General features: G+C 41.7%; 2 protein-coding genes across 27 annotated transcripts in view; both read left to right on the top strand.

The window, feature by feature from the left end:
• Positions 1 to 25,483, top strand: part of LOC120303552 (speckle type BTB/POZ protein) — an 86,896-nt gene that overhangs the window by 18,669 nt on the left and 42,744 nt on the right. For 12 of the 26 annotated variants that reach the window (XM_039333248.1, XM_039333257.1, XM_039333244.1 and 9 more), the window contains exon 2: positions 7,903 to 8,005. The exons of 2 other annotated variants lie outside the window; for them this stretch is intronic. The gene's annotated coding sequence lies outside the window, so the exon portion shown is untranslated. Of the gene's footprint in view, positions 1 to 7,902; positions 8,010 to 25,483 lie in introns of all 26 variants that reach the window. 12 more of the 26 variants (XM_039333263.1, XM_039333260.1, XM_039333249.1 and 9 more) reach the window with 2 other exon arrangements.
• Positions 9,313 to 25,417, top strand: LOC120303551. The gene is made up of 2 exons (XM_039333243.1): positions 9,313 to 13,388; positions 15,170 to 25,417. Exons 1-2 carry the CDS (start codon positions 12,803 to 12,805, stop codon positions 17,431 to 17,433), a joined length of 2,850 nt encoding a protein of 949 aa, XP_039189177.1. The 5' UTR covers positions 9,313 to 12,802; the 3' UTR covers positions 17,434 to 25,417.

Below are 25,483 nucleotides of genomic sequence, written 5' to 3'. Positions count from 1 at the left end.
GACCGATTAACACGTTCCACAATGACTTGACCCGTGGAATTATAGGGGAGACCATGAGTAAGAACAATATTCCAGGTTGTACAAAATTGCAAAAAGGCCACTGAAGAATAGACTGGCCCATTATCAGTTTTTAAAGAAGAGGGCTTACCCAAGGCTGTAATAGCCGAAAAAAGATGAGAAATAACATGTTTAGCTGTTTCCCCTCGTTGAGGCGTGGCCCAAAGTGCTCCTGAATAGATATCAATAGATAAATAAATATATTTCCAGGGAGCCAAAGAGGGAACATGGGTAACCATCCATTTGCCATAGTTGATTACAGGTGAAACCACGGGGATTAACCCATGTCCCCCGAATGAGATGCCCCAGAACATTGGGGATAGGATGAAACAATCTGTTTGGCTAGGTCGAGTGGAATATGGCAAGCTTGTGTCAGCCCCCTAGTGTTTTGATGGAAAAAACAGTGACTAAAAAAGTGGGTAAGACATGAACAGCAGCATCAGCATGACTATTGCCTTCAGAAAGAGGGCCAGGAAGGGATGAGTGACTGCATATATGAGAAACAAAGTATAAATACTTCCGATCTTGTAGCAGCTGCTGCAAAGTTAAAAACAAAGCCATGAGATTGGAGTCAATCCTGAGCGTGATATAAACACCTGGAAGATTAAAACTAAATTGACACACATAATGAGAGTCAGAGATTAAATTAAAAGGCTGTTGAGAAAAGGTGTGGAAAGCTAGATAATTCTGAGCGTTGCGGTGAGGATTGTACTGCAGTGTAGGATACTTTCCAGGTATCATCATGAGGATCCTTGTAAGTAGTCGCTCCTCTCGTTCTCCCTCCATTGGAAAAAACAGTAGGAGCTTGCGGCAATGGAGAAAGAGAAAGCAGTGGGTGGACAGGAAAGAAAGAAGTCATTAAGCAAGCCGAGGATCTTTAGGCAAATGATATGAAATACAGCCTATATAATCAGTTAAAGAGCACTGAAGAGATAAATTATTCTGAAAATAAAATTAAAAATCAGATTTTGGGTTAGGAAGAACAATATTAATTAAATCAGTCCCATTTCGACGGCAAGCTCAAGTGCGTCCTAAGGTTATTATTTCAGCAATAGCCTGGATAAATGGCAAAACATTTTGGGATGGGGTATGGGGTAAATAAAGCCATTCGATACAATATACTTTTTGCGCTTCTAACACAGCTAATACTACTGTAGGTAGCTTACTAGTAGGAAATATCAAAAGGGTTAACTGACAATTTTTATGTGGAATTCGGTCCACAAATTGAGTACTCAAGATGTCATTAATTTGTTCAACCATGGCAAGTGCTGCAGGTGGAACTATAATGAGCTCTCCAGGTTGTTTTCCCCTGGTCAATAAGTTAAATAATGGACTAAGCAAATGTGTAGGTAAAGAAAAATATGGCCGAACCCAATTGAGGGTACTCAGCAATTGTTGCAAATTGACCAATGAAATAACTTTGGGTAAGCTCAAGCGAGGAAAAGCTGGAGCAGAATAAGATTGCAACATTTTATGCCCTAAATAAAGATAGGGAGAGTGCAGTTGTATTTTTTCAGGGGCAACCTGCAATCCATAGATACTTAAATCATTTTGTATTTCTGAAAGATAAGTAGATTGTATCTTTGGGGCTCCAATTAAAATATCCATATATGATATACCAAAGCCAATTGATGGCATTTGCGAAAAGGGGCTAATGCTACAGCGACATAAAGCTGACATAATGTGGGACTGTTCAGCATTTCCTGTGGCAAAACTGTCCAGTGATAACGTTTATTAGGTTCTGAATGGTTCACTGCAGGCACAGTAAATACAAACTTTTCCTGATCAGGGGGGCATAGAGAAATGGAGAAAAAACAATCCTTTAAGTCAATTACCATTACTTCATGATCTTGTGGAATCAAATTAGGGTTAGGCATTCCACACTGCAAAGGGCCCATAGGTTGAATACAGGCATTAACGGCCCTAAGGTCGTGTAAGAAGCACCACCTGCCACTTTTCTTTTTTATGACAAAAACGGGTATTCCACGGACTAGTGGAAGGCACAAAATGACCAGCAAGCAGCTGATCATTAACCAGCTGGTGGAGAGCCATCAATTTTTCGTGTGACATGGGCCATTGATCAATCCACACCGGCTCTTTAACCAGCCAAGTCAATAGGAGGGCAGTAGTCTCAGTCTTCCAAAGTGAGGGTGGCACCCAATTTACTGAATAGGTCACCTCCCTAAAGGCTGACATGAATATCTAATATAAAAGGGTAGACCTGAATGACCAAATCTGAATTAGGCAAATGGGCTGAAAGAAATTGTGCACTTTGATGTACACTTTGACGACCCCCCAGACCCCACACACTTGGACAGGGCTCGGTTGGCCAGGTGGCAGGCCACTGCTTGGCAGAGATCACTGAAACATCCGCTCCAGTGTCCAAAATTCCCTCAAATGGCTTATTCTGCAGCACAATGATCTGATGGGGTCGTTGAAATGTGATTGGGGTAGTGATGGCAGCTATAATGGAAGTGTCTGGGTTAGTAGAACCGAAGCCTCCTTCCCCTCTCTCCTTTAGCTCTCCCCCTGCCGGGACAAAATAAGGCAAATGCAAGACCTGAGTAGGGCTAGTGTAAATGGGCAAAATTTGAGACAAGTTGGTCCACAATTGAACATAAATAATTCCAGTATAGTCCGAATCTATCACCCCAGGGATAATAAAAATACCTTTTTTACCCATGCTTGACCGCAGAAGGATAAGCCCTACATAATTTTGTAGCAGGGGGGCCTGATAATTGGGATGGAACTACTAGAACCTCCCCAGGAAATTTAAAATTCACTTCCTCCTGCAGTATCAAATCAAGACTGGCACTACCTCTTGTAGCTGCAGGAGTATTTTCTATTGTTGGTCTGTTGTCTCTGTTTGGACTGGAGCCAGAGACCGGCCCAGTCGGCCATTTCCCGACCAACATTCACTTGCCCAATGATAACCCTTCTGACACTTTGGGCATTTTGTTTTCAGTTTCGATCCCGGATGGAAAGGGGAGCGAGATGCTGCAGACATACCCCCTCCTGGATTTCTACATTCCCTTTTAAAATGACCGGGTTTGCCACAGTTGTAACACTTTCCTTGAGGCTTGGTGCCTTGTGATAAAGCAGCCGCCAATAAATTGGTTTGGTAAGAGGCTGTTCCTACATCTTGACATGCTCTAATCATATCTGCCAAATCAGGATTTTTCCCCAGACTGATAATTGCCCTTCGACATTCAGAAGTGGCATTGTCCTTTGCCAGCCTCATCAACAATTCCTTCAGAGCTTCAGGATTGTCTATCTGCCGCCGTAAGGCATCCTGTAGTCTATTAATAAAATCAGGATACGGCTCAGTAGCCTTCTGCCTGATATCAGAGAAAACTTGATGAGGCTTGCCAGAAACAGGTACTTTTCCAAAGGCTCGATAAGTGCATTCAGAAGAAACCTGTAAAGTGTCAGCCGGTAGAACAATTTGGGCATCAACTGGGGCAAAGGGACCAGAACCGTACAATTGATCAGGAATAAAGACACCCCCCCCCCCGAGTAAAGAGCACGCACAGCACATTGGTGTTTAAATTCGCTGTCCTAAACTACGTATTGTGCTGGAGTAAGCAACATGCGAAAGGTAGTTTTCCAATCTTCAGGTACTAAGATATGATTTCTCATAGTGGCTTCTAGCATTCCCTGCCCATAGATACTTCCCAACCCCATATCTCTAATTCCTTTTTTAAGTTCTGTTAAAATTGCATATGACAAAGGGCCATATTCCACTATTTGAGCTCCATTCTGATTTACTTGTCCCGTGGCATGTACTGGACAAACAGAAAGCATATCGGTAAATTCTTCTATATTTCACCCCCTTTTTTTCTAATTGTTCCTCTAATATTTGCCTTATGGGGGTGTACAATGGCCATACAGAAGCAAAAGAATTACCCTCTTCAAAAGGAGCTGAAGATCCAATTGGAGATGCTTTCAGGGTGACAAGTTTTACCTGGTCATAATCAGGCAGGGGGGCTTGTAGTCAATATTTATCCTGCCGAAGCATCGGAGCCAAATTTTTCCACTGCTTGACGGCATTGATATCATCGATGTAATATCTGTACTGGAGCCTGGGTTTCAAGATGTAAAGTATGCCCTATCTTTATCCAATCCCGTAACCGGAGCGTCCCGTGCTCCGGATACCAGGGGCAGTGTTTCCCTACCTCCTCAGCCAGTTTCCTTATATCTGCCTCAGGCACCATCACACCTGACTTGTGTAACAGGTGCATGTTTATGCTAGCATTGAGATAGATTGCAACCCATACTTACCACTGAGGGGTCCCAAAGGACGAAGGTGCACCTAGGGGTCTGTTCCAGACGGTGGTAAGTATGTTGGCTGTTGCTATCCAAGGGGGGGAGTCCCTGTTCAGGCGCCAGATGATGGAATCAGAGACCAGTCATTGCAAGGTGCAAAGATGTCTGACTGCCTTCGCAGTGTTTATTGCTTTTATATAGTTTTTCCAAGCAGCATAAGATAAAATAGCAACAGCATTTTTATTGGTGGATTCTTCTCGCCAATCCTTAAGAATATACCAGCCAGGGGGCACCAGCCAGGGGCAGTGTTCTGCAACATCCTGGTGGTGTGAACTTGGTGAGATCATGTAGGTGAGATCATGTAGGTATTTGGGCCACGGCAGTGTGCTGCACATGGCCTCTACATGACCTCTATCTCTACAGTGCAGTTTCAGGTGCTCTTTGACTACCAGCTGTCATCGGAATTGGAACTGGTAGTTTTGATAGGGAGTACAATTCCACAGTTATAGTTAATGTAGCATAGCCGTGAAAATAACTTAGATACTTACACCAACAAAAGACTCTGCTGAAGATGCTGCGGTTGCTAGAAGCATAATTTATAGATAAATAGGAAATTCCTTGTGGTTTCTTAGCCTCTGGATTGCCCTTGCTAAGGAGTTGTGCTTGGTTCTCATTCTCCAAAAACACATTTTTTTTCTCTAAGCTTTTAACTCTTAATTTTTTGTATTTTAATTGTTTTCATTTTATTATGTTTTTTTTTACTATGACAGAGACTAAAATCTTACAAATTTTATACAGGTACCTTATTTTCCATTTTAATCTATTACTAAACTAAAATTTTGAGACATGATTTCTTATACATCGTAAATTTATTTGTGGGCCTGACAGAAGACTGAGAATTTTCTGAAATCCAAGAAACATTTATCTTACATAGAAGCTAAAAATTACTTTTCTGAGTGAGGAGCTTCATATAGGATAGCTAATTTGTGTTGCTAAACCAATAATGCCCTAATCAACTTTTTTTCTCCCCTAGTAAGCAAAAAAATAGGTGGTTCTTTTTGACAGTTGAATAGGGAATGAAAACTGAAATCCTGTTACTGCCTTCACTAAACAGTCTGCTGTTACTTTTTGTTACCCTAGGCATGCTTATTTACCTTGTCCCTTTCCTTGGAAGCTGGTACTGTAACTCCTTTCAGGATTCAGTTATTATTAGCACACTGCTTAGTACAAGAAATTCTTGCAACAGGCTATATCTTAGCAAAATTTTATCGTCCTTAGTAGTATAATAATTTCTCCTGCTCCATCCTCACCCTGTCTTTCTTCACTAGGAATTTCTGGTGAAGAAAAATATAGCTAATCGTCAATTTACGATGGATTGCTTAGTGACATCTTGAAGTTACACTGGATTCCCCCCTGCCTCCCCAATGTACTTATAACCTAATTCTGAAGTTCTGATGGTCACATGACATTTTGGGTGTTCAATAACCAGTCTTCATTTATGGCTGTTTGAGAGTCCTTTAGTCACAAGATGCAATTTACTATATTTTTGCTGAAAACCAGCATTTATTTCCAATTTCTGTCAAAAACACTCCATAGTAAGCAATAGGTTTGCTTTATGACTGCAGCATTTGTTTAACAAATGCTATAAAAAGGTAATAAAAATGAGCCCAGTCATGTGGTGACCTGCTTTAAAACTGTTACAGGCAGGCTCCATCATAGTTGTAAATTGAGAATACTGGTAAATAATTCTGTATTAATTCGAAAGGTAGTGTATGGGCTTTTTGAGAGAAGGAGAAATTGGTGCAAATGCTACTAAATAATAATTTGAGCCTTTGAGAAAGTTGTTCTGTATAATTTAATATTGCGTGACTTAAGACAATGGTGGTGAACCTATGACATGGGTGCTAGAGGTGGCACTCGGAGCCCTCTCTGTGGGCACACATGCCGTTCCCCCAGCCTTTCTTTCCCCCGTAACCCCTTCCTCTCCAGCAGCCCCACTGAAGGAGAGTCACCCTCAAGCGTGGCCCACACGGAGCAGCGCAGCCAAGGACATGGCAGCCAGGCAGCATAGACAAGACTCTGCCCTCACATCCCATCATGCAGTTGATGCTGCAGGGGGAGGGCAGAGGGTGTGGCCGCCCTAGCACTGCTGGGCTGCCTGGGCGATCTGTAGCGGGCTCTGGAGGTGGTGAGTGGTCCTGTGGGCAGGCAGGGCAGGGGATGGGGGGGCAGAGCAGGGGCGGGGCAGGGGGTGGAGTGAGGGCGGGGCCAGTTTTGGGGCACTCGGTGTCTAAAAGTTCTCCATCACTGACTTAAGACTACAGCCTGTGACTTCAGAAATTCGAACTCCAAGTACTGCAGATATTTTAATTTGAGAATTACAAATAAAATCATATATTTTCTGCTAGTTCTGATTCTAGAGATTTCAGGCATGCATATACCTAATGATTCTATTATACATATGTGCATTATTTTAGTTGACGAAGTTAAAATAATACACTAGCCATTGATAGAGCTGATGATCTTTATGTTAAGTGGCATCTTGACAAGTTCTAACTTCGGCTCTGTGTTAATTTGAGAGTATGTAACTATTTCATTGTCAGATTGGCAAATTGATTATGATGTTGGAATACTTTTGTTTAAATAATATTTGTCTCTTACGTTGGCTTGGTTTATGTCCTAATATGAATATTTTAAAATACTCTGATTTCTGACTATGGCATCTTAAAAGGACACAAATATATATTTGAATTTTTGTAAGATGCCTGACTAGTGTGAAATATTAACTGCTGCTTTTCTGAGATAATGATGTTGCCTGTTGATATTTGGGTGGAGAGATTGCTGTATTTCACTGTATTGATAGGATATATGTGTAGGATTAAAAGAATACGTTTTCTAAATAAAGAAAATTCCCATTTGTCTTCTCCTGTAAATTAAGATATTTTATGGCATATTTAATAATTATATCAATAATTGACTCAAAATTCTTAAAATCTTAACCTATTCTTCATTGTTGTGAATGTATTTTGAAATGTTTTACTTCTTTAGATGTTGGTTCACTGCTTTTGCCTTCTCTCTATTCAGTCTGATTCTTTCTATTTTGGAGCTAAATGTCTCCCCAGGAAGGCTATATTATTTGAGCATCATTTAGTTATTTTCAGTCCAGAATAGTCAAAAGCAGTGCTGCTAAACTTTATGGTTGCTATTTTCATAGGGAACTTCCAGAATATTGCCTCAGTATCATTTTAGCACCCACTTGTGTGTACTTTATCTTACTCTAATGTAGAGTGACTTGGTAGCAATTAATAAAACTCTGGCAATTCTGTTTTTAAAAAATCATAACTATTTTTCTTTTTTGTTAATTTGTTAAGTGTTCTTCCTCCTCTACCCTCAGCTTTTTTAGAGCTTGATTTTCAAAAGCTTTGTCCTATTTTTCCCTGTATACATTTTCTACTAATTATATGCAAAAAATTTTGCCATTTTTTTACTGGTTGTGTTGCATGTTGCAGTTAGCTAGTTTGCAATTTTCCTACTTTTTTCTATTTTTAAAATCTCTAACACCTTTCTCTTTTATTAAAGGTTTGATATTACAGGTGACATCACTGTCTCTGGTGTGGGTAGCTCCCTGATCCATTTCCATTTCTGTCTGCTAATATTCTATGGACCCAGCTGACCAGGTGCAGTAGGTATCAAGGCTTGATTTTTTTTCTCATTTCATCAAAAAATACAGATCTTACACTGCAATGACTCAAGTTACAATTGTCACCTAAAATATGGTAGCATTTTTTTCTCTAGTCTTACACAATAAAATGTAAAAACTTTCATGTCTGAGGACATGTGCAAAATTATAGTTATGTAGAACAAGATACATCTAAAATCTTACTGCATGGTACATGTTGAAAAGAAATGTTTTGTAAATGAGATTTGCATTGGAGGAGTTTGCCTTGTTTTGATTTTCTCAATCAAAGAAAATCTAGGCAACATATTGCAGCTTGAACTTTGGCAAACCTCCATAGGAGAAAAACATAATGCTGCCAATTGTTAAATTTTCCCTCCATTCCCTTGCTATTGAAATTTGAAATGTAGCTAAATTTATGGATAGACAGCAAGGTCATGTAAGAAAGAAAGATGTGATTGTGTTCTGACATGATTTCATATTATACAATGGCCTTGTTCTGTGTAACTGGTTGCTACATAAGCATTTATTGTATATGTATGTAAAAAATCAGAAGAAATATGAAAGTGTATTTTCAGATTAACAAATGTTGTTAAAAGGTGTAAACTGTAGCTTATTTCTTCAGATGCATGTTTCAATGTGTATGTGTGCTTGCATGCATATTTATGGATTACAAGTTCAGATTGCACATAAGTAAGACCCATAGAACTCTGAGTAGAGATGTATAGAATTGCATTGATAATTCCATGAAGGCACATTTTTCTTGTCAATTTTCCTGAACTAAGTGATATTTCCAACATGGTTAAAAATATGAAAATGCGTTTCTTTATAGATGACTAGAAAATGTTGTATTAGTAACTTGTTTCAGTATTGAAGTTGTTTCAGTATTGAAGTTGGTGCTGGGAATTTGTAAAGTAGAGGGGTATATTCCTTATCCTCATTATTGAGGCACCAAAACCACCTGTTGTATGTGATTTTATAGACCAGTGATGGTGAACCTTTTAGAGAACGAGTGGCCAAAAACTGGCCCCACCCCTGTTCCACCCCCTGCCCCGCCCCCACTCTGCCCCCCATCTCCCGCCCCGCCTGCCCACAGGACTATTGACTGCCTCCAGGGCGTGCCGCAGATTGCCCAGGCAGCCCAGCAGCCCTATGGTGGCCAAACCCTCTGCCTGTGCCCTGCAGCATCAACTGCATGATGGAGTGTGAGGGCAGAGTCTTGTCTATGCTGCCTGGCTACCATGTCCTTGGCTGCTCTGCTCCATGTGGGCCATGCTCGAGGGCGACTCTCCTTCAAGGGGGGGTGCTGGAAAGGAGAGGGTTGCGGGGGAGGCAAGGCTGTGGCAACGGCACATGTGCCTACAGAGAGGGCTCCGAGTGCCGCCTCTGGCACCCGTGCCATAGGTTCGTCACCACTGTTATAGACCTTGCAAGTGTTTTTTAGATAAAGGTAAATATTTTCATATTGGATTCTGATAATCTAATATTTGATACAAATGTGGAGAACTGCATAGCTGTTCTTATCTTACATCTAGCCCTCTGAATAATGAATATAGTGGATATGCTGCAATAGAAAACATGTTTCTACATGCAGAAGAAGTATATATAATATACAAGTCAGGATGGTACTATTATAATTTATAGTATATTATTCAGTTTGAATCTGTAATCCAAAAACTGTGTTATGTTTTTGGATATATTAAAAATATGCTGAACACACATATGCTGAATCCCGTATCAAAGCAGGACAGTCTTCCAGTCCTTGCAAATACATTTTTACACATTAGTATTTTCTTAAGACAAACTCATGAGAAAATATCTATTGTTCAGTGAATACAATTCATGTAATACTCCAGGAATAAAATGTTTTAATGTTTAGATAGCTTTTTGAAGGCTTAAATTCTTACATGAAATTTCAAGGCTTTCTATTTTTTTTAAAAAGCACAACATTGAAAAATAATGGTAATATAGTTGAATAATAGAAATAAGGAGTATGAATAAGGCAGGAAGATGTTATTTTATAAAAAGAATCAGGTCAAAATGAAAAAAAAGCATGCCAAAAGAATATAAACTGAACAGCTAAAGTAAGAGACAAAATAAGAATAGGACAGATTTAAGAGTGCTTTTGTGATGCAATTATGCATGCTTGTTTAATTAAAATGAAAAGCAAGGACTAAACCTTAGCAGGATTTTTTGTTTTCTCCTAAGATCGTTAAAAATACAAAGATTTTGTTTTTTCCTAGGTGTATTGTTATGGGGAAAGACGATATATTATTAATAATAGTAATAATAATAATAAATATAAGGTGCATAGTTTATAATAGCAACAAAATAGAATGTAAGTAGTGTTTTCATTTTTGTCATATTTTCTGCTGTACAGAATAAGATCTATAATTTATATGTTTTAATAACAAAATTACAATAGGACACTGAAAAATGAGCTTAAATATGTATCAACAAGGTATCAAAATGTACAATTTCATACACAATCAAAATCATTAATGTCAATTTAGCATAACAGTCTTAAAATTGAGCTTTTGATCTAAATTATAATAAATGAAGCCATATATATTTATTTTTATTTTTTTCCCAACAAACTTTATTCAGTTTACATTTTAAATATTTTATTTACAATACAGTGAAGAATGCAAAATGCATCTAGCCTTGTTTAATTAGCTGATCTAGAAAACTGGAAGTGCATATTAGACATTCATTTTGCCTTGTGAAAATACGTTTAAACTCTCATCTACATTTTTATAATATTGATATCTTTTATTGGATAGCTTTTGCATTAGAGTGGTTTTCCAACATATCTGCCACCATGTGGAGATATTTTCCTGTGTTCCACACAGACTACCTACATGGCTGCAATTAATAAAATTTTCTAAAAACTATACTCTAGATTATTCTGGTTCATCAAAAAACTTAATGAAGTTAGCGTTGGATTTAATAGTCTTACTTTAATGAAAATTTTAGTCCCAAGAAGTTGAATCTTTACAAGATCACCATATAGATGCCTTTTACTTTACATTTCCTCCATTACATGGAATTTACACTAGAATTTATCATAACTTTTCCTTGGGTTTTAATAACATCTATGAAATATTTTCCACGAGTTTTCCTTGATTTTTGCTAAAACCAATTTTCTTCCTTTTTTGTGGCAGTTGGAAGTCATTGTAGAGATGTTTTATATTTAATTCCTATATTGTTTTCAACCCATTCTAAAGCTTGATCTTCATAATGTTGTAATTTTATTAATGTTTTCCCTTTGTCTTCTTAGATGATGAATTTAGCCAAATTTCAGATTTAGTCATAGCTTTAGTCAATTGTGTTCTAACAGCTTGGAGTTGCAGCTAAGTACAAATTTGATGTATTTGAAACTATGAATGAGACAAATTCCCTGTATTTATTTCTAATTGTTTTCTAAATAGGTCTATCATGTATTTTTTAAAATCGGCCTATTATTTGATACTGTTTAATTTTACTCATCATAAAAGTTATGCTGAAATATGAAGATTGAAATGATGATTGTGGATTTAATTTAGGGAACCATCTTTTTCAATTTTTTACATGTTTAGAACTTTTTATTCTCCAGCATGATTAAGAAGAATCCACCAATGGGTTATCTTAGTCCTACTGCCCAATCAGACCATGTTGTCAAGTTGTCACGCCTCCTCATTATCTGGGAACCTCCCAGTTTTCTTCTTGGTCTTCGCCCATTACAGACGTGATTTCTTGACTCTCTCTACGTTGGAGCAGGTCTGATAGAAAATTTACTCATTGGTGGATTCTTTAAAAGAGTTTAGCAGCTTAGTTGAGAGTTTTGTTTTCCCCTCTGTAAGGATTTGCTGCATTCCCCTCCTCAGGGTTAGGTTAAAACTTTCTAAGGAAAGGGGGGGTGGGTTTTTCACTTCCCCAGATTCAGTATCCTGCTGAATCAGCAAACAAACCTCACCCTACACAGTGGGGGGGGGAGGTTTAACCTATTGCATTTCAAAGGTGTTGTTAAAAACAAAACAAAAAAACCCCCTCAGTTTCACGTGCGTGCGGTTCCTTTCCTTGCTGCTTTCAGTTTTGCAGCCTCTGCTGCTTTCAGTTTTACAGCCTCGTGGCTTCTCCCTAGCCGGGCTCGGCTAGGGACTCTTAGCAGCAGCCATTTGAATTTCAAAAGGCCTAATCTCACTTCTAAACACCTTTTTTACTGCTGCAACAAAGGAAAGCCCAACGGTGGCCTTACAATCACCTAAAGCCACTGTGGAAGCATTAGAAGCCTCGTGGGGCAGCAGTAAAGCTTTTTGCACCTAACGGCTGTTAGGCACAAACCCCTGCTTCTCGGGCCAAAGCAGATTCCAATTGGCCTCGTTCGTGGCAGTCACTGGCCCTTTGCACTGCAGCATTAATCCCTCGCCATTTTGAATTAAAAATAATAAAATAAATAAATAAATAATAAGTAAATAAATCTAAATTGAATGCAATAACGGGGGTGAACTACAAATGTTAATTGTATTAAACTAGATTGATTAACAAAATTGCTGGCTCCTTCATTTGAGTCTCAGTTTCAGCCATTTCCTGATCCATGCACCTGTGAGCAAGAGTGTGGTACCAACAGCAGCTCTGGTTCTTCAGCCTGGTCGCCATATTGCCTGTCTGCCCTTCTGCATCTGGTGGCTGTTCCAGCATCCTAACCATCGCCACTACTGTGGGACACATGTGATTTTTCTCCACGTAGGTCAGTCCCCCGCGGGGGCCTCTGACGTCCCTTGCAGAACGAATCAGTCCAAAGGCAACCTTGGGTTGATTTCGATGGAAATGGCAGACCCTTCTGAGCCACGTTCCTTGGACATGGACGTCATTCCCGCCTCAACTGAGCCGACACCCGAGCCTCCATCAGGTAAGGCGAGGTCCAAGTCTAAACACGGCAGGAAAGCTGGCACGGCGAGCGACAAACTGGCTGAACGCACCCACAGAGCTCTGGAGAAGCAATACTCCCGGGCCCAACGCTTGTCTGCTGAAGGAGGTCTCACGTTGCCAACCTCCGTACCACCGGACAGGGGAGAGCCTCAACCATCCACATCCAGATTATGGTCGCCGGAGACGGGGTATCAACAGGTCCCAACTCGGACTCTTGGTCAGGTAGGCCCACCCGTGTTTGGGGAGAACTTTGCCTTGCCAGGTTCATCTGCAGCACCCACTGCTGCCAGCACGCCACCTGCTGCGGGGTTAAGGCTTCCGCTAGAGCAGTCCGTCTCCGACCAGCTCCAAATGTGGATATCACAGGCAGTGTGCCAAGCCATGGCATCAGCGAGTCATCAACAAGCCCCCTCCGTTCCAGGACCATCCTCCTCTTCGGCACCAACAACTGCCGTGAGGCCTCCACTGGATCAGTCAGGTATGGTCTCTCCCTCCCAATCCCCTGATTCGGACCCGGATGTTTCAGATTATGGGGGAGGCAAGGATGGTTGGTCGGATTGCGAGGAACCATTTTACGAATCCCAACCCATGGTGGAGCTTTTTAATGCTTCGCTATTTCCGGCTTTGTTACGCAGAGCGTGCGAGGCAAGTAAGCTTTCCCCTCAGTCAGTACCAACCCCTCAGCCTTCCTCCGATCAGTAAACCAATCCTTTGTTTACTGTGCCTGTAGACACGCACCTCCATATCCCTTGTCCACAGCTGTTCTTCCAAAATGTGCAGGATCAGTGGGAATCACCAGCAGCCCAGCCATCTCAAAACGCGTCTGAGCGCAAAATGGTAGACATGCCTAAGGCATTCGGAGACCTACTAGAGGTCCCAAAAGTGGATGAATCGCTGGCACCGCTTTTCTCCACTGCCAGCCTTCCAGCTGATGTATCCGATGCCCTTAAGGCAGAGGATAAAAAATCTGAAATGGCCTTACGCAAAGCGCACTTGGCATCTGCCTGGGTTGTGAAGGCAGCGACGGCCACTTCCTTCTTTGCAAGAATCTCTATCACCTGGCTGCGTCAGCTGCAGGATAGAATCCCACTTGAGGAAACTAGAATGCATCAGGATCTAACAAAAATACTTGCCACATCCGAATATATGGCCGATGCCTCTCTGTATTCAGCCAAACATTCAGCCCGGGCTATGGCTTCCAACGTGGTAGCTAGGAGACTCCTGTGGCTAAAAAATTGGAGGGCCGAAAGTAAGCATAAGTGGCGCGCGGCCACAGCCCCTTTCAAAGGTGGCAAATTATTTGGGGATGCACTAACACCGTACTTAGTTGAAAATAAACAGAAGCAAAAGGTGATCTCCCACGTGGCAAAGAGGTCCACAAGACGGTTCACCCCTTACAGTCGCCAGCAGCTCTTTCGGGCAGGGACAGCAACAGAGTCGGCACAACCGTACCGACCGGTCGCTCCCAAACAGGAGCGTTCACTGGACAGGACAGGTTATAGAGACAGGTCCAGATACCAGCCACAACCCAAAAATTCCTTTCGTGGCCGAGGGGGTTGGTCCTTCCGCCGAGGCAAATGACTCGGAGGGAAATCCCCCCATTGGCGGCAGCTCACTCACTCGCCAGTGGGAAAACACGACCACAGACTCCTGGGTGTTGCGTACCATAAGAGAAGGCCTGTCCCTGGAGTTCAAATCCGTTCCTTTCAATCACTTTGTGTCTTGCCCAGCCATGAGAAACCCAGTAAAGAGGGGATTCATGGAGGACGCTATACAGCATCTTCTAGCCATCAAGGCAATAGAGGAGGTTCCCCCAAGCCAGGCAGGGCAGGGATATTACTCAATCCTGTTTGTAGTCCCAAAGTCTTCGGGGGGATGGAGGGCAATCCTCGATCTCAAGGGATTGAATCTTCACCTTCATTACAAACGGTTCAAAATGCAAACATTGCACTCCATCCTAACCAGTATCAGGCGGGGAGATTTATTAACATCCATAGATCTGAAGGAGGCATATCTCCACATCCCTATTCTCCCAGCTCATCGCAGGTACTTAAGATTCTGCTATCTCAACCGCCATTTTCAGTACAGAGCCCTTCCTTTCGGCCTCTATTCAGCCCCCAGGGTTTCACCAAAATCCTGGCAGTGTTGGCGGCTCACTTGCGGCTGGTCCCAGTCAGGGTCCAGTGCTACCTGGACGATATCCTGATCCAGTCCCCGTCAGTCTCAGCCGCTCATTCGGATTTGACCCTCACTATACAGACTCTTCAGGCCCACGGCTTCCTGATCAACTTCAAAAAGAGCCAGATGAATCCATCTACCAGTCTGCTTCACCTGGGAGCAGTAATAGACACGGAATCATGTCATGTGTACCTGTCAGAGGAGAGACGCAGGAGCATCAGGGACTTGGCTCGCAAGGTACGCGGGGACAGAACCGTGGCATTAGCCACGCTTTCTCAGCTCCTGGGCAAACAGATCTCATGTATAGCAATCGTGCCGTGGGCTCGGCTACATACCCGGGAGCTTCAGTGGTTTCTTCTCCCATACCAAAGACAGCATACCAGTACGTCCAACAGACGGGTTCGGGTTCCCCGTCAAGTATGGTTTTCCCTTGGCTGGTGGACTTCATCAGCCGTCAGCAAAGGGACCCTGTTCAAAGAACCCAACCGCCTTCAGGTGACCACGGACACCAGTCTCTTCGGCTGGGGGGCTCACCTCCAATCCCGGATAGCTCAGGGTCGGTGGTCGCAAGCAGATCTCAAACACAACATAAATTGGTTGGAGCTCAGAGCGATTTATCTAGCTCTTCAAAAATTCCACACAGAAGTCAGGGGCCAGCATGTACTGATTCAAACAGACAACGTGGCTGCAAAGGCCCACGTGAACCGGCAGGGGGGCACACGGTCGAAATCCCTCATGACAGAAGCCCGAGCATTGGGCACCTGGGCAGAGAAACACCTGCTCTCCATCAGAGCCGAACACATTTCAGGGGAGGCAAATCGACAGGCAGATTTCCTCAGCAGGTCGACAATAGATCATTTGGAGTGGATGCTTCATCCAGATATCTTCAGGGAGATATCAGCCAAATTCGGCAGTCCGATCATGGACCTGTTTGCCTCCCCGGAGAACGCTCAGCTTCCCAGATTCCTTTCCCGGTTCCCTTCTCGGGGAGCAGAGGGAACGGATGCACTTCGCAGCAGGTGGCCACAAGGCCTATTGTATGCCTTCCCCCCATTGCCTCTACTTCCTGCAGCAATCAGGAAGCTCCTGGAGGAACAAGTGGAGGTGATCTTCATCGCCCCTTACTGGCCCAGGAGACCATGGTTCGCAGATCTGGTGAGTCTTTCATTTTCAGCTCCATGGAGGATTCCCGACAGCCAAATAAGGCTGATACAGGGAAATCTACAACATCCAGATCCACAATGGCTTCAACTGACCGCCTGGCACTTGAACGCCGCGCCCTAACCAGGGAATCTTACTCAGCGGAGGTGATTGCTATGATACAGGCGGCCAGGAGACCGGCAACGAACCGGCTTTATGACCATACGTGGAAGCATTTCGGTCAATGGTGTGATAAGAAACACGTAAGTCTGTCACAGGTGATGATTCCCAGGGTCCTGGAATATTTAATGGAGGGCGTCAACAAGGGGTTGGCACCCAACACTTTGCGCAGACAGTTAGCAGCCCTGTCCTCAATTTTGTCATGGGACTCCTCAAGCTCCTTATCAAGACATCCAGCCATTCGGGCTTTTCTTAAAGGGGTCTCGAATACCAGACCGCCTGTTATTCACAGGTATCCCTCCTGGAACCTACCCCGAGTGCTTCAAGCTCTAATATCTTCTCCTTTTGAACCACTCAAAATGTGCTCATTACGACATTTGTCATTCAAGGTCTCCTTTCTCATTGCCATTACCTCGGCCAGGCGCATTTCAGAGTTAGCGGCCTTGTTGGTTAGAAAAGACCTATGCACATTCCACGAGGATAGGGTAGTTCTCAGGCTTGACCCTTCATTTATTCCAAAGGTTAACACGGTTTTCCATAGGGCACAGGAGGTTATCCTCCCAAATTTTTGCCCTCACCCGTCACATGAATTGGAACAACGCTGGCACACTTTGGACATAAGGAGGGCCTTGCGATGTTATATCAAGCACACTAAGCCCTTCCGTAAGTCAGAAACCCTATTTGTGTCCTTTCAGCCTTCATCTATGGGGCAAAAGGTTTCAGTTTCCACCATAGGGAGGTGGATAAGGGCCTGTATTTCAAGCGCTTATGTTTCCCTGACCTTACCAGTTCCTCCTCATGTGACGGCTCACTCTACCCGCAGTGCTGCTACAACTGCGGCGTGGGCAACACAGGCATCCATTGAGGACATATGCAGGGCGGCGACATGGTCGTCGCCATCTCCATTCATTAGACATTACCGTTTAGACAAGTTTGCTTCGGCTGAGGCCGCCTTTGGTAGACGTATCCTACAACAAGTAGTCACACCATCTGGGGGCCCGGCCCCTACTGACTCCCACCCTTAGGGACTCGAGAAGCTTTGGTACGTCCCATGGTGAATTCTTCTTAATCATGCTGGAGAAGGAGCGTTGGCTTACCTGAACGCCTTTTCTCAGCATGATGAAGAAGAATCCACGCCCTCCCTAAGTAGAAGTCAGTCAGGTCCAGGTGGGATGGTTGTTCTGTTAGTTGTCGTTACTACCTGCTTGAGAGTCATCACGTCGTACTGTTGTCAATGGCTTCGCCCGTCGATGAAAACTGGGAGGTCCCCAGATAATGAGGAGGCGTGACAACTTGACAACTTGGTCTGATTGAGCAGTAGGACTAAGATAACCCATTGTGGATTCTTCTTCATCATGCTGAGAAAAGGCGTTCAGGTAAGCCAACGCTCCATATCTTTCATTTTTAATGACCATTCCTGGCAAAAGGAAATGCCTTAATTTTTTGCTAGTGCTACATGTATGCAGTCGATCTTTAACCAAGATAAATTCTTCTAAATTTATCAAGCCACACAATGTTATTGATAGAGTTCTTAATGCTCTTAGCTTGGTTGCAGATGTTTCATTACCCAACTAGGTAACATTATCAGTATCCTTGGATAATGAAATACTTGCAAACAAACAACCAGCTCAGAGAGCACCAAAAACTCTACAGTTTATTACTGAGCTACAAATATTCTCTTCTGTGAGAATGTGATAACCATGTGTCTTACTGCTGCTTTTGTACCAAGCTATGACAATTTTGACCACTCTGTCATTTTCCTAACTGAATAATTAATTAATGGATTGCACCAATAAATTCTATAGGAGAATGTCAGGGTAATTGTCTGAGAGGTAAACTTGAAACAAATATGACTTCTTCAGCAGGATAATAATCCTAAACACGCAAATTCATCAAATTGAATGGATGTAACAGAAGAAACTGCATTTACAAAAGCCAAAGCAAAACTCTCACCTTAAGCTAACTGATATCTTTGGCATGGTTTGAATGAAGCATTTTATGTAGAGGAATTCCAAAATACCTGCAGGCATTGTTTAATAGACACAAGTACCACTGGCTATTAAAACTAAGCTTTACATGCTCACAAAAGGCCACAATATAATAATTCAGTGTGTTCAGTGAAGAATTGGATTTTTTGTTGTTGTATATCTGTTTATTTTCATCAAATCACCAGAAACTCTTTATTAATAGGATTTAGATAGGATTCAGTCTATATTTTAGGTCATAGGTTCCCAATCTTTTGGACACCAGGGACCAGTTACCTGGAGAGACGTTTTTCTACGGACTAGAGGGGGTGTGGTTTTGTGTTCTGCCTGCATCCTGCGGATGGGGCTTTGCTTGTTGTCTAGAGCGGTTGATGGTATGCCGCGGACTGTTACCAGTCCATGGACCGGGGGTTGGGGACCCCTGCTGTAGATAACAGTATTGCAGGATTACAAATAGTTAAAGGTTTCACAAAGTTATTTTCACCACTATAGGGACAGTGGGAGAATTAGAATTTTCCAATAAGCAATTGTATGTCAATCAGAATGAAAAATAGAATTTGGCAGTTAATAGATAAGTGGCTTTAGCTGTCCATGATCTTGTTATCCATTTTTTCACATTTTCACACTTGGAAAACACTGATCAAACTTCGTTTATTTTAAGCGGTTTTACTCACAGTTTTGGAGTGGATTTTGTAAATGTTATGGATGTGCATCCATAGTAGATGAGCTTTTATGCAAGTATACAGTATATTGCTTTTATATTATTATGATATTATTATCTGGGCAGTTCCTATCTGTAATTCAGCTAATTCAGATATGCCACAAATAACAGTATTGGATATGTTTAGCTTTCAGGAAAATATATACATGAGGCAGGTTTATCATTAAGATAAGTTAGGAATTTCAAAAGTCCAGTGGTGCAAGGTATCTTGTACATCATTTGCATCTGTTTCTCATTCTTGTTCATTGGGCTTCTTCTTTTGTTAGATTGTCTTACTTATGAAATGGTGTTTCCACTATTGTTTCTATTGTGGAGTCTCCTTCTTTTGAATAGATAAAGCTTCATTTTCTCTTATAAATTGAAATGTGACCACTTACTCCAGTCTTCTGATTACTTTTTCAAGTGATAGGTAGTCCTCAAGTTACGAATGCAATGGAGCCTGTCCATTCCATTCGTAACTCGAAAAATTGTGGGAGTGAATCTCATGCCTCGAATGAGATCGCTCCCTGCTGGTTAAGATGCATGCAGCTTGTTAACGTGCACATAAGGTATCTTATGGGTCGGACACGACTTCATAACTAACAACAACAACAAGGTATGTCGCTGGGGAAGGCCATGGAGGGCCTAGTGATGGCACAGGCCCCCAAGGCCTCCCCAACCCACTAAGATATCTCATGCTTTCCCCTCCCTTCTTACCCTGCTAGACTCAGTTACCTTGCAAAATATGTCTCCTCTCTGTCATGGTTTCTTTCCCTTTGAGGAAGAGGAGAGTTGGCTTAAAAATGCTTTTCGTGCCAACAGTAGAAGGTCTTGGGTGCTGTAATATTGTGTGAGTTCAAAAGAGATCATGGTCCCCAGAAGCTTCCATTCTGAGGGGGGGGGGAGAGTGTTTGCTTCGTTTGCTTCCCCATGGGCAAAGCATGGAATTGGAATCAACTGGGTGCAGGAATGAATGCTGTCCATGACCCGGTTGTGCTGCTTGCTTGTTCGCGTGCGCCAGCCTTAGTTTGAGGGTAGGAACAAAGCCTTCAACTGAGCGGGGAGACATCGTGGGGTGTCCAAGTTGCTTGAGGCAGTGGCAGCTACCTGAGTGGCCATGATCTCCCCTCCCCGGCCAGCCACCCAGCCCATCCGACCTACTCCTTGTCTGAGCAGCTGGTACCCAAATCCTGACTGCTCTTATCCTTGTCGTCCTCCCAACTCAAGCAGCGGACAGTGGAGAAACTCAAGCTGCTGCCGCTAAAAACACTTTTTATCTGAACGGAGACCTAGTCTGTGTGCTAATGCAATGCTTGAAAACACAGTGATTTGCTCTGTTTTTCAAGCGTTGTATTCGCACACAGATGTAGCTCCCCATCTCCTCAACTCTCTGTTTGGATAAAAGATGTTTGAGCGCCTATGGGAGCCATTGAAACACAGCGATTCACTGCATTTCTAAGTCCTTACGCATTCAAACACTTTTTATCCAAATGGAAAGCTTGGGGAGATGGGAAGCTCCTTCTTTGTGTGAATGCAATGCTTGAAAATGCAGCAAATCTCTGCATTTCTAAGGATCCCATTGGTGCTCAAAACAGAGACCTTGGGGAGATGGGGAATTTCAACTGTGAGGAAATGGGGCAGTTAAAAATGCAGCATTTTCAAGTGTTGCATTTGCACATAGACAGAGCTCCCCATCTCTCCAAGGTTTCCCTTCAGGTAAAAAGTGTTCAGGTGGTGGCAGAAAGGAATTGGGGGCGGGAGCAGGAGACAGGCATAGAGTTTGCGCCGAAAATGAAAGTTTCTGGGGTCTGTGATCTCATGATAGTTCTCTGCAAAAGAGGATGAGTGCCTGAACTTATGCGATATTACGGCATCCAGGAGCTTCCATTGACTCTCCTCTCCCTCAAAGGCAGAAATCGTGGCAGAGCGGAGACAGATCTTCTCAAGGTGGGTCTGCATGGCAGTAAGGGAGGGAGAAGCAGTTGTGAAGAGCAGGGGGGGGGGGTAGAGTGAATGTTGTAGAGCCTCTGCAGTCATTTGTAAGGGTGAACAACTGCGTGGTGCTGCAAGATTCGTAATTTTGGGATTTTCTTGTAAACACTGGGGGGGGGTATTTATCGTGGATTATCTGTACTACAAATTTATGCATGACTGTTGTAAGATAGGAACACAAACTTCCTACAAGCTTTGTAACTCATACTACTGTTTATTCATTAGTTTTGTAATGGCACATCACTTTAAAGGGTTATATTTCCTATTGTTTTTTTCCCCTCAGGCTGAAATTAATCATATATAAATGTATGGCTTAAATAATTTATTAAGAAAAAATACAGTTCTTGGTTTGTTCATGTCATTACTTGTTAGATTGCTCACCAGATTAGTTCATAAGGCTATCTACAGATTCTGTCTTCTAATGACCACTCCAATTATTCTTCTTTGCAGGTACAATTCCCACAATCCTAAAGGAGGACGAAGGAAAGTCCTTACTTAGGAAAATTGTTGCTAGACTCTCAACTGATATTAATAACTATTGGCTAGTGTCCAATAGTTGATACTTAGTCAAGGTAAAAAAGTAGATCTCCAGCTGCAACCCTCAGACGAACAGATTACCTTGATCTTTTCCAGTTTGTTTATATTTGAATATGGCATGCAGATGTGCCCTTGAACATGTTGTTCAAAAACAGAACCAGAAACGAAAGGATTCTGGAAATTTAAGCAGCTTTTGACCAGACAATGTTATCTTGTAGGAATACATGGGAGCTCTTCAATTATTCTGTATCTGTCTCTCTGGATGTAAACAGAAAATGAAAAACTTTGTGAAGCAATCTGGAAGGTTCTATATTAGATGTTATTTAACATCTAATAAAGTAACCAGGAAAGATCATTTGCAGGTTTGGAGATAGTTGTCATCAGTATGGCAAAAGCACTCAGGTTTACTTCTCCTTTTTCAGAGAGGGAAATCTCCAGATTCCTAGTATCTCCAAACTACAAAGAACTCCTAAATAAACAGACAGGAAAGCTAACAAGAGTTTGACAATAGAGTTTAGTAAGCAGTCCATACCAAATTAACAATTCTGTCTACAGAAATAAGCAGTAAACTGAAAGAGATTTTCTTGCCGTTGAAATAGCTGTATAAAATTTGAGTATATTGCTATCCACATCCTGTAAAAGGATAAGAATGTTACAGTTGCTGAATTAGGCCAGAGTTTCTATCCAGAGCACATCAAGGCCTCAAAGTTCACAACTATCGGGTCTTGATGGAAGTAATTGGATCTTGTTTATTTTCAGTATCTTTTGCCTTTGAACTTTCAAGTTCCTTTAGTTATTGTGCCTAATAATTGTTGATTGACTTGTTTGTCAATGAAAAGAGATCAAGTGACAAGCTTCCATTTCTTTTGCTTGACTGTGGTTAATCTGGCTGGGAAGAAAATACAATTCCTTCTTTGGATGGTCAGTCTTTATCCCCATTCTGCTTTCAGAAAGAATGTGCAGCAGACTGCTGTCAACCCTGCAAATATTTGTTAAACAGACTCATTGCAATAGTTTATCCATTTGTGAGCCAGTCTTTGGGACAAGTTATTAAGCAGCAGATTCTAAAACTATTATAGCTTCTTCAGCTATGTTCAGATTCCTAGCATTTCCTGAATTTCACCTTTTGGCTGTAAAAAGGAGGAAATTCTAAAAAAAAAAAAAAAAGTGGAGTGATGAAATTGAAATTCCAAATGTCTATAATAAGAAGTTATGTCTTTCCTCTTCACTCAGCTAGATCTCCATAAAGCAGGTCAGTGCTGTCATTCACGATTAATCCTAGATAAGCATATTTTATGAGCAGCTGAACTTGAAATTACAAGGCACTGCCTTTAGGTTGACGTCCTGTTTGACTTCCCAGGTAAGGAGGCCACCTGAAAGGAAAGGAAGTCAGCCTATGCCCTGCCCACTTTTTCATTCAGTGCCTGAATTGCCAGCCTCCCATCAAATCTCTTCCGGTCCCCTCTCCTTGACATATGTTCCCCATCTCACTCCTCTATCAAATAGTCCCAAGCAATTAATGAAATAAAAAATGAAGTAGTTCTCTATCATCACTATTTTCCTCTATTGCTTATATCCAAGAAGTCTTACTGAAGAGGATCTGAGGTTCCTTTTGTAATTAGGAAGCAGATGTGTAGAAGCTTGTACTAGTCCTATAATGAGAACTGGCAGAGCAATTGTTAGCTTCACAATCTGTCTAAAAATGGTAATTCAGATGCTATTTCCCAAATGCTTGAGAACTGGAAGATAGTCAGTGTGACACTAGTTTTTAAAAAGGGACCTGGAGAGATCGAGGGAATTACAGGCTGGTTAGGTTAGTGTGTCTTCTGTATAAATTGCTGGAATAAGTGTTTCTGAAGAAAGATCATGGATTCTACAAAAATAACCAAACTTTTGAGATTTGTAATGTGTTTATGTACACATGGACGAAGATAATCCCATCAGAACAGTATACTTGAATTTCCAAAAAGCCTTCAATAAAGTTCCTTGTTGAAATCTGATGGCTTTCAGGAACAATGTCTATGCTTCCAGGACAATCACTTTCCTTCTACCATGTTTATCTTCTCAACAATGGGAGGAAGAGCTATGTTGACCTCCAACTATTTCTGTGTTTCACCCATCTTCAAATTTGCCCCTTACAAGTTTGATATATGTACATCTTCCCTTTAAATTCAGTTATCATTTAGCTTTATAGCTTTCTCCAACTTTGTGTCAATAATTAACATAGATAATCTTATCAAGACTTGGCTGAACCTTTGTGTTTCCTTCTCTGACATCTGGTATTACTGATACTTCTGCATCCATGAAGGGAACATTTCTTCCAAGCAGATTATTCTGTACTGGGCACATTGCAACATATCAATGGGCTGGATCTATTAGGATCTATTAAGCTGGATCTTTGAGGGCACTCAAAGCTTTTGAAAGCTTCCCCTGAGATCAAACTAACCAAATTGTGTTAGGCAATGCTATGTAAAATCTGCTTCATTTTTGCATCTCATGTTTTAGATGTGGCCCTGATGTATTCTACATTTCATTTTTATTTTGGAATACTATAGATAATAGATCAGCAGTGTTCTGACTGACTAGCTCAACTGTACCCAGTCAGTCACTCATGAATGGAGATTTCAGCTCATAGTTATTTTCTGTATCAGGTCCCTTTGTGAGCCGTACCACATACTCATTAAGGTATTGGACTGGGGTTGCAGAGACCTAGTTTCTAGTCTATCCCCTCTCTCTATTTCTCTCAATCAAACCTATCTCAAAGGTTGTTGCGGAAAAAAATGGAAGGAGCATTATATATGCATCCTTGAGCTCTTGTGGTAGACTCTCCAACTAGCCTGGAGAGAGAGATGAAGAGGAGCTGAAATTAATGTCAGGAAAAGCAACCAGAATCACTTGTGAAGAGTCTCAACAATATTTTATTGCTAGTTAACATTCCACAACAGCTCCTATACAAAAGACTAGATATAACCAGGGCTTTTTTTCTCACAGAATGCCCAAAATGGAGTTCCGGCACTTTTTTGGGTTGGAAACTTGTAGGGTAGGCAAGGCGGGTTGTATGACGTGTGTGAGTTCCGGCACTTTTTTTTTTTTTTTAAGAAAAAAAAGCACTGGATAAAACTCACAAAAATAAATAAATACTGAGGTTGATTTTGTCTCAAAACCTTGTCAGCCAAACTAAAGGAGTTCTTCCTGGCTTGTTACAAGACCTCTGTAAGACCTTTTTTCGCAACTAGATATAAACCTTGGTCAAATTGCACAAAAATAAAGTTTTCCTTCAAGGTATTATCTACTTGAACTTTGCCAGTTATTTTGGGTTAGCATCTACCTGCAGTCAGTGTTGTCATGTTTGTGCCAGAGGAATACAGTGTTTGAGACAACAGTGTTTTTTTAAAAATCACTTTATGACTATGAGACTTCATATAATAAACTAGATACCATCGCCACCCCTTCTGTTGAATTGCAAAAATTGTAGTGAGAATTTTTGCAGCTAGAATACTTCAAATAATTATCTATGAATTCATTTATCTTGCTGTCCTACCTCATTTTGTTGGTGATATCTATGTTCCTGCTATGTGGATCTCACAGGAACTGAGTATTCCAGAAGGGGCAATCTCTAGTCACATATGCAAGGAAGGTGGGACTCCTAGCAAGAATTCTTTAATTTCTGGTAGATTCTTAGCAGTCTCTTTCCAGGTACCTAAGGAGTACATTTATTTATTTATTTATGAGACTTATATACCGCTTTAAGTGCAAGCACTCTCTAAGTGGTGTACACCAGTAAGCAATGTATTTATATATTTACATTGCCCCCAACAATCTGGGTCCTCATTTTACCTACCCCGGAAGGATGGAAGGCTG

The sequence above is a fragment of the Crotalus tigris genome, unplaced genomic scaffold (assembly GCF_016545835.1).
Source record: "Crotalus tigris isolate CLP2741 ecotype Arizona unplaced genomic scaffold, ASM1654583v1 scf7180000024472.5447098, whole genome shotgun sequence".
In the NCBI taxonomy this organism is placed as follows: domain Eukaryota; kingdom Metazoa; phylum Chordata; class Lepidosauria; order Squamata; family Viperidae; genus Crotalus; species Crotalus tigris.
The sequence above is the reverse complement of the archived record's forward strand: the minus strand, read 5'-3'. Positions and strand labels throughout refer to the sequence as shown.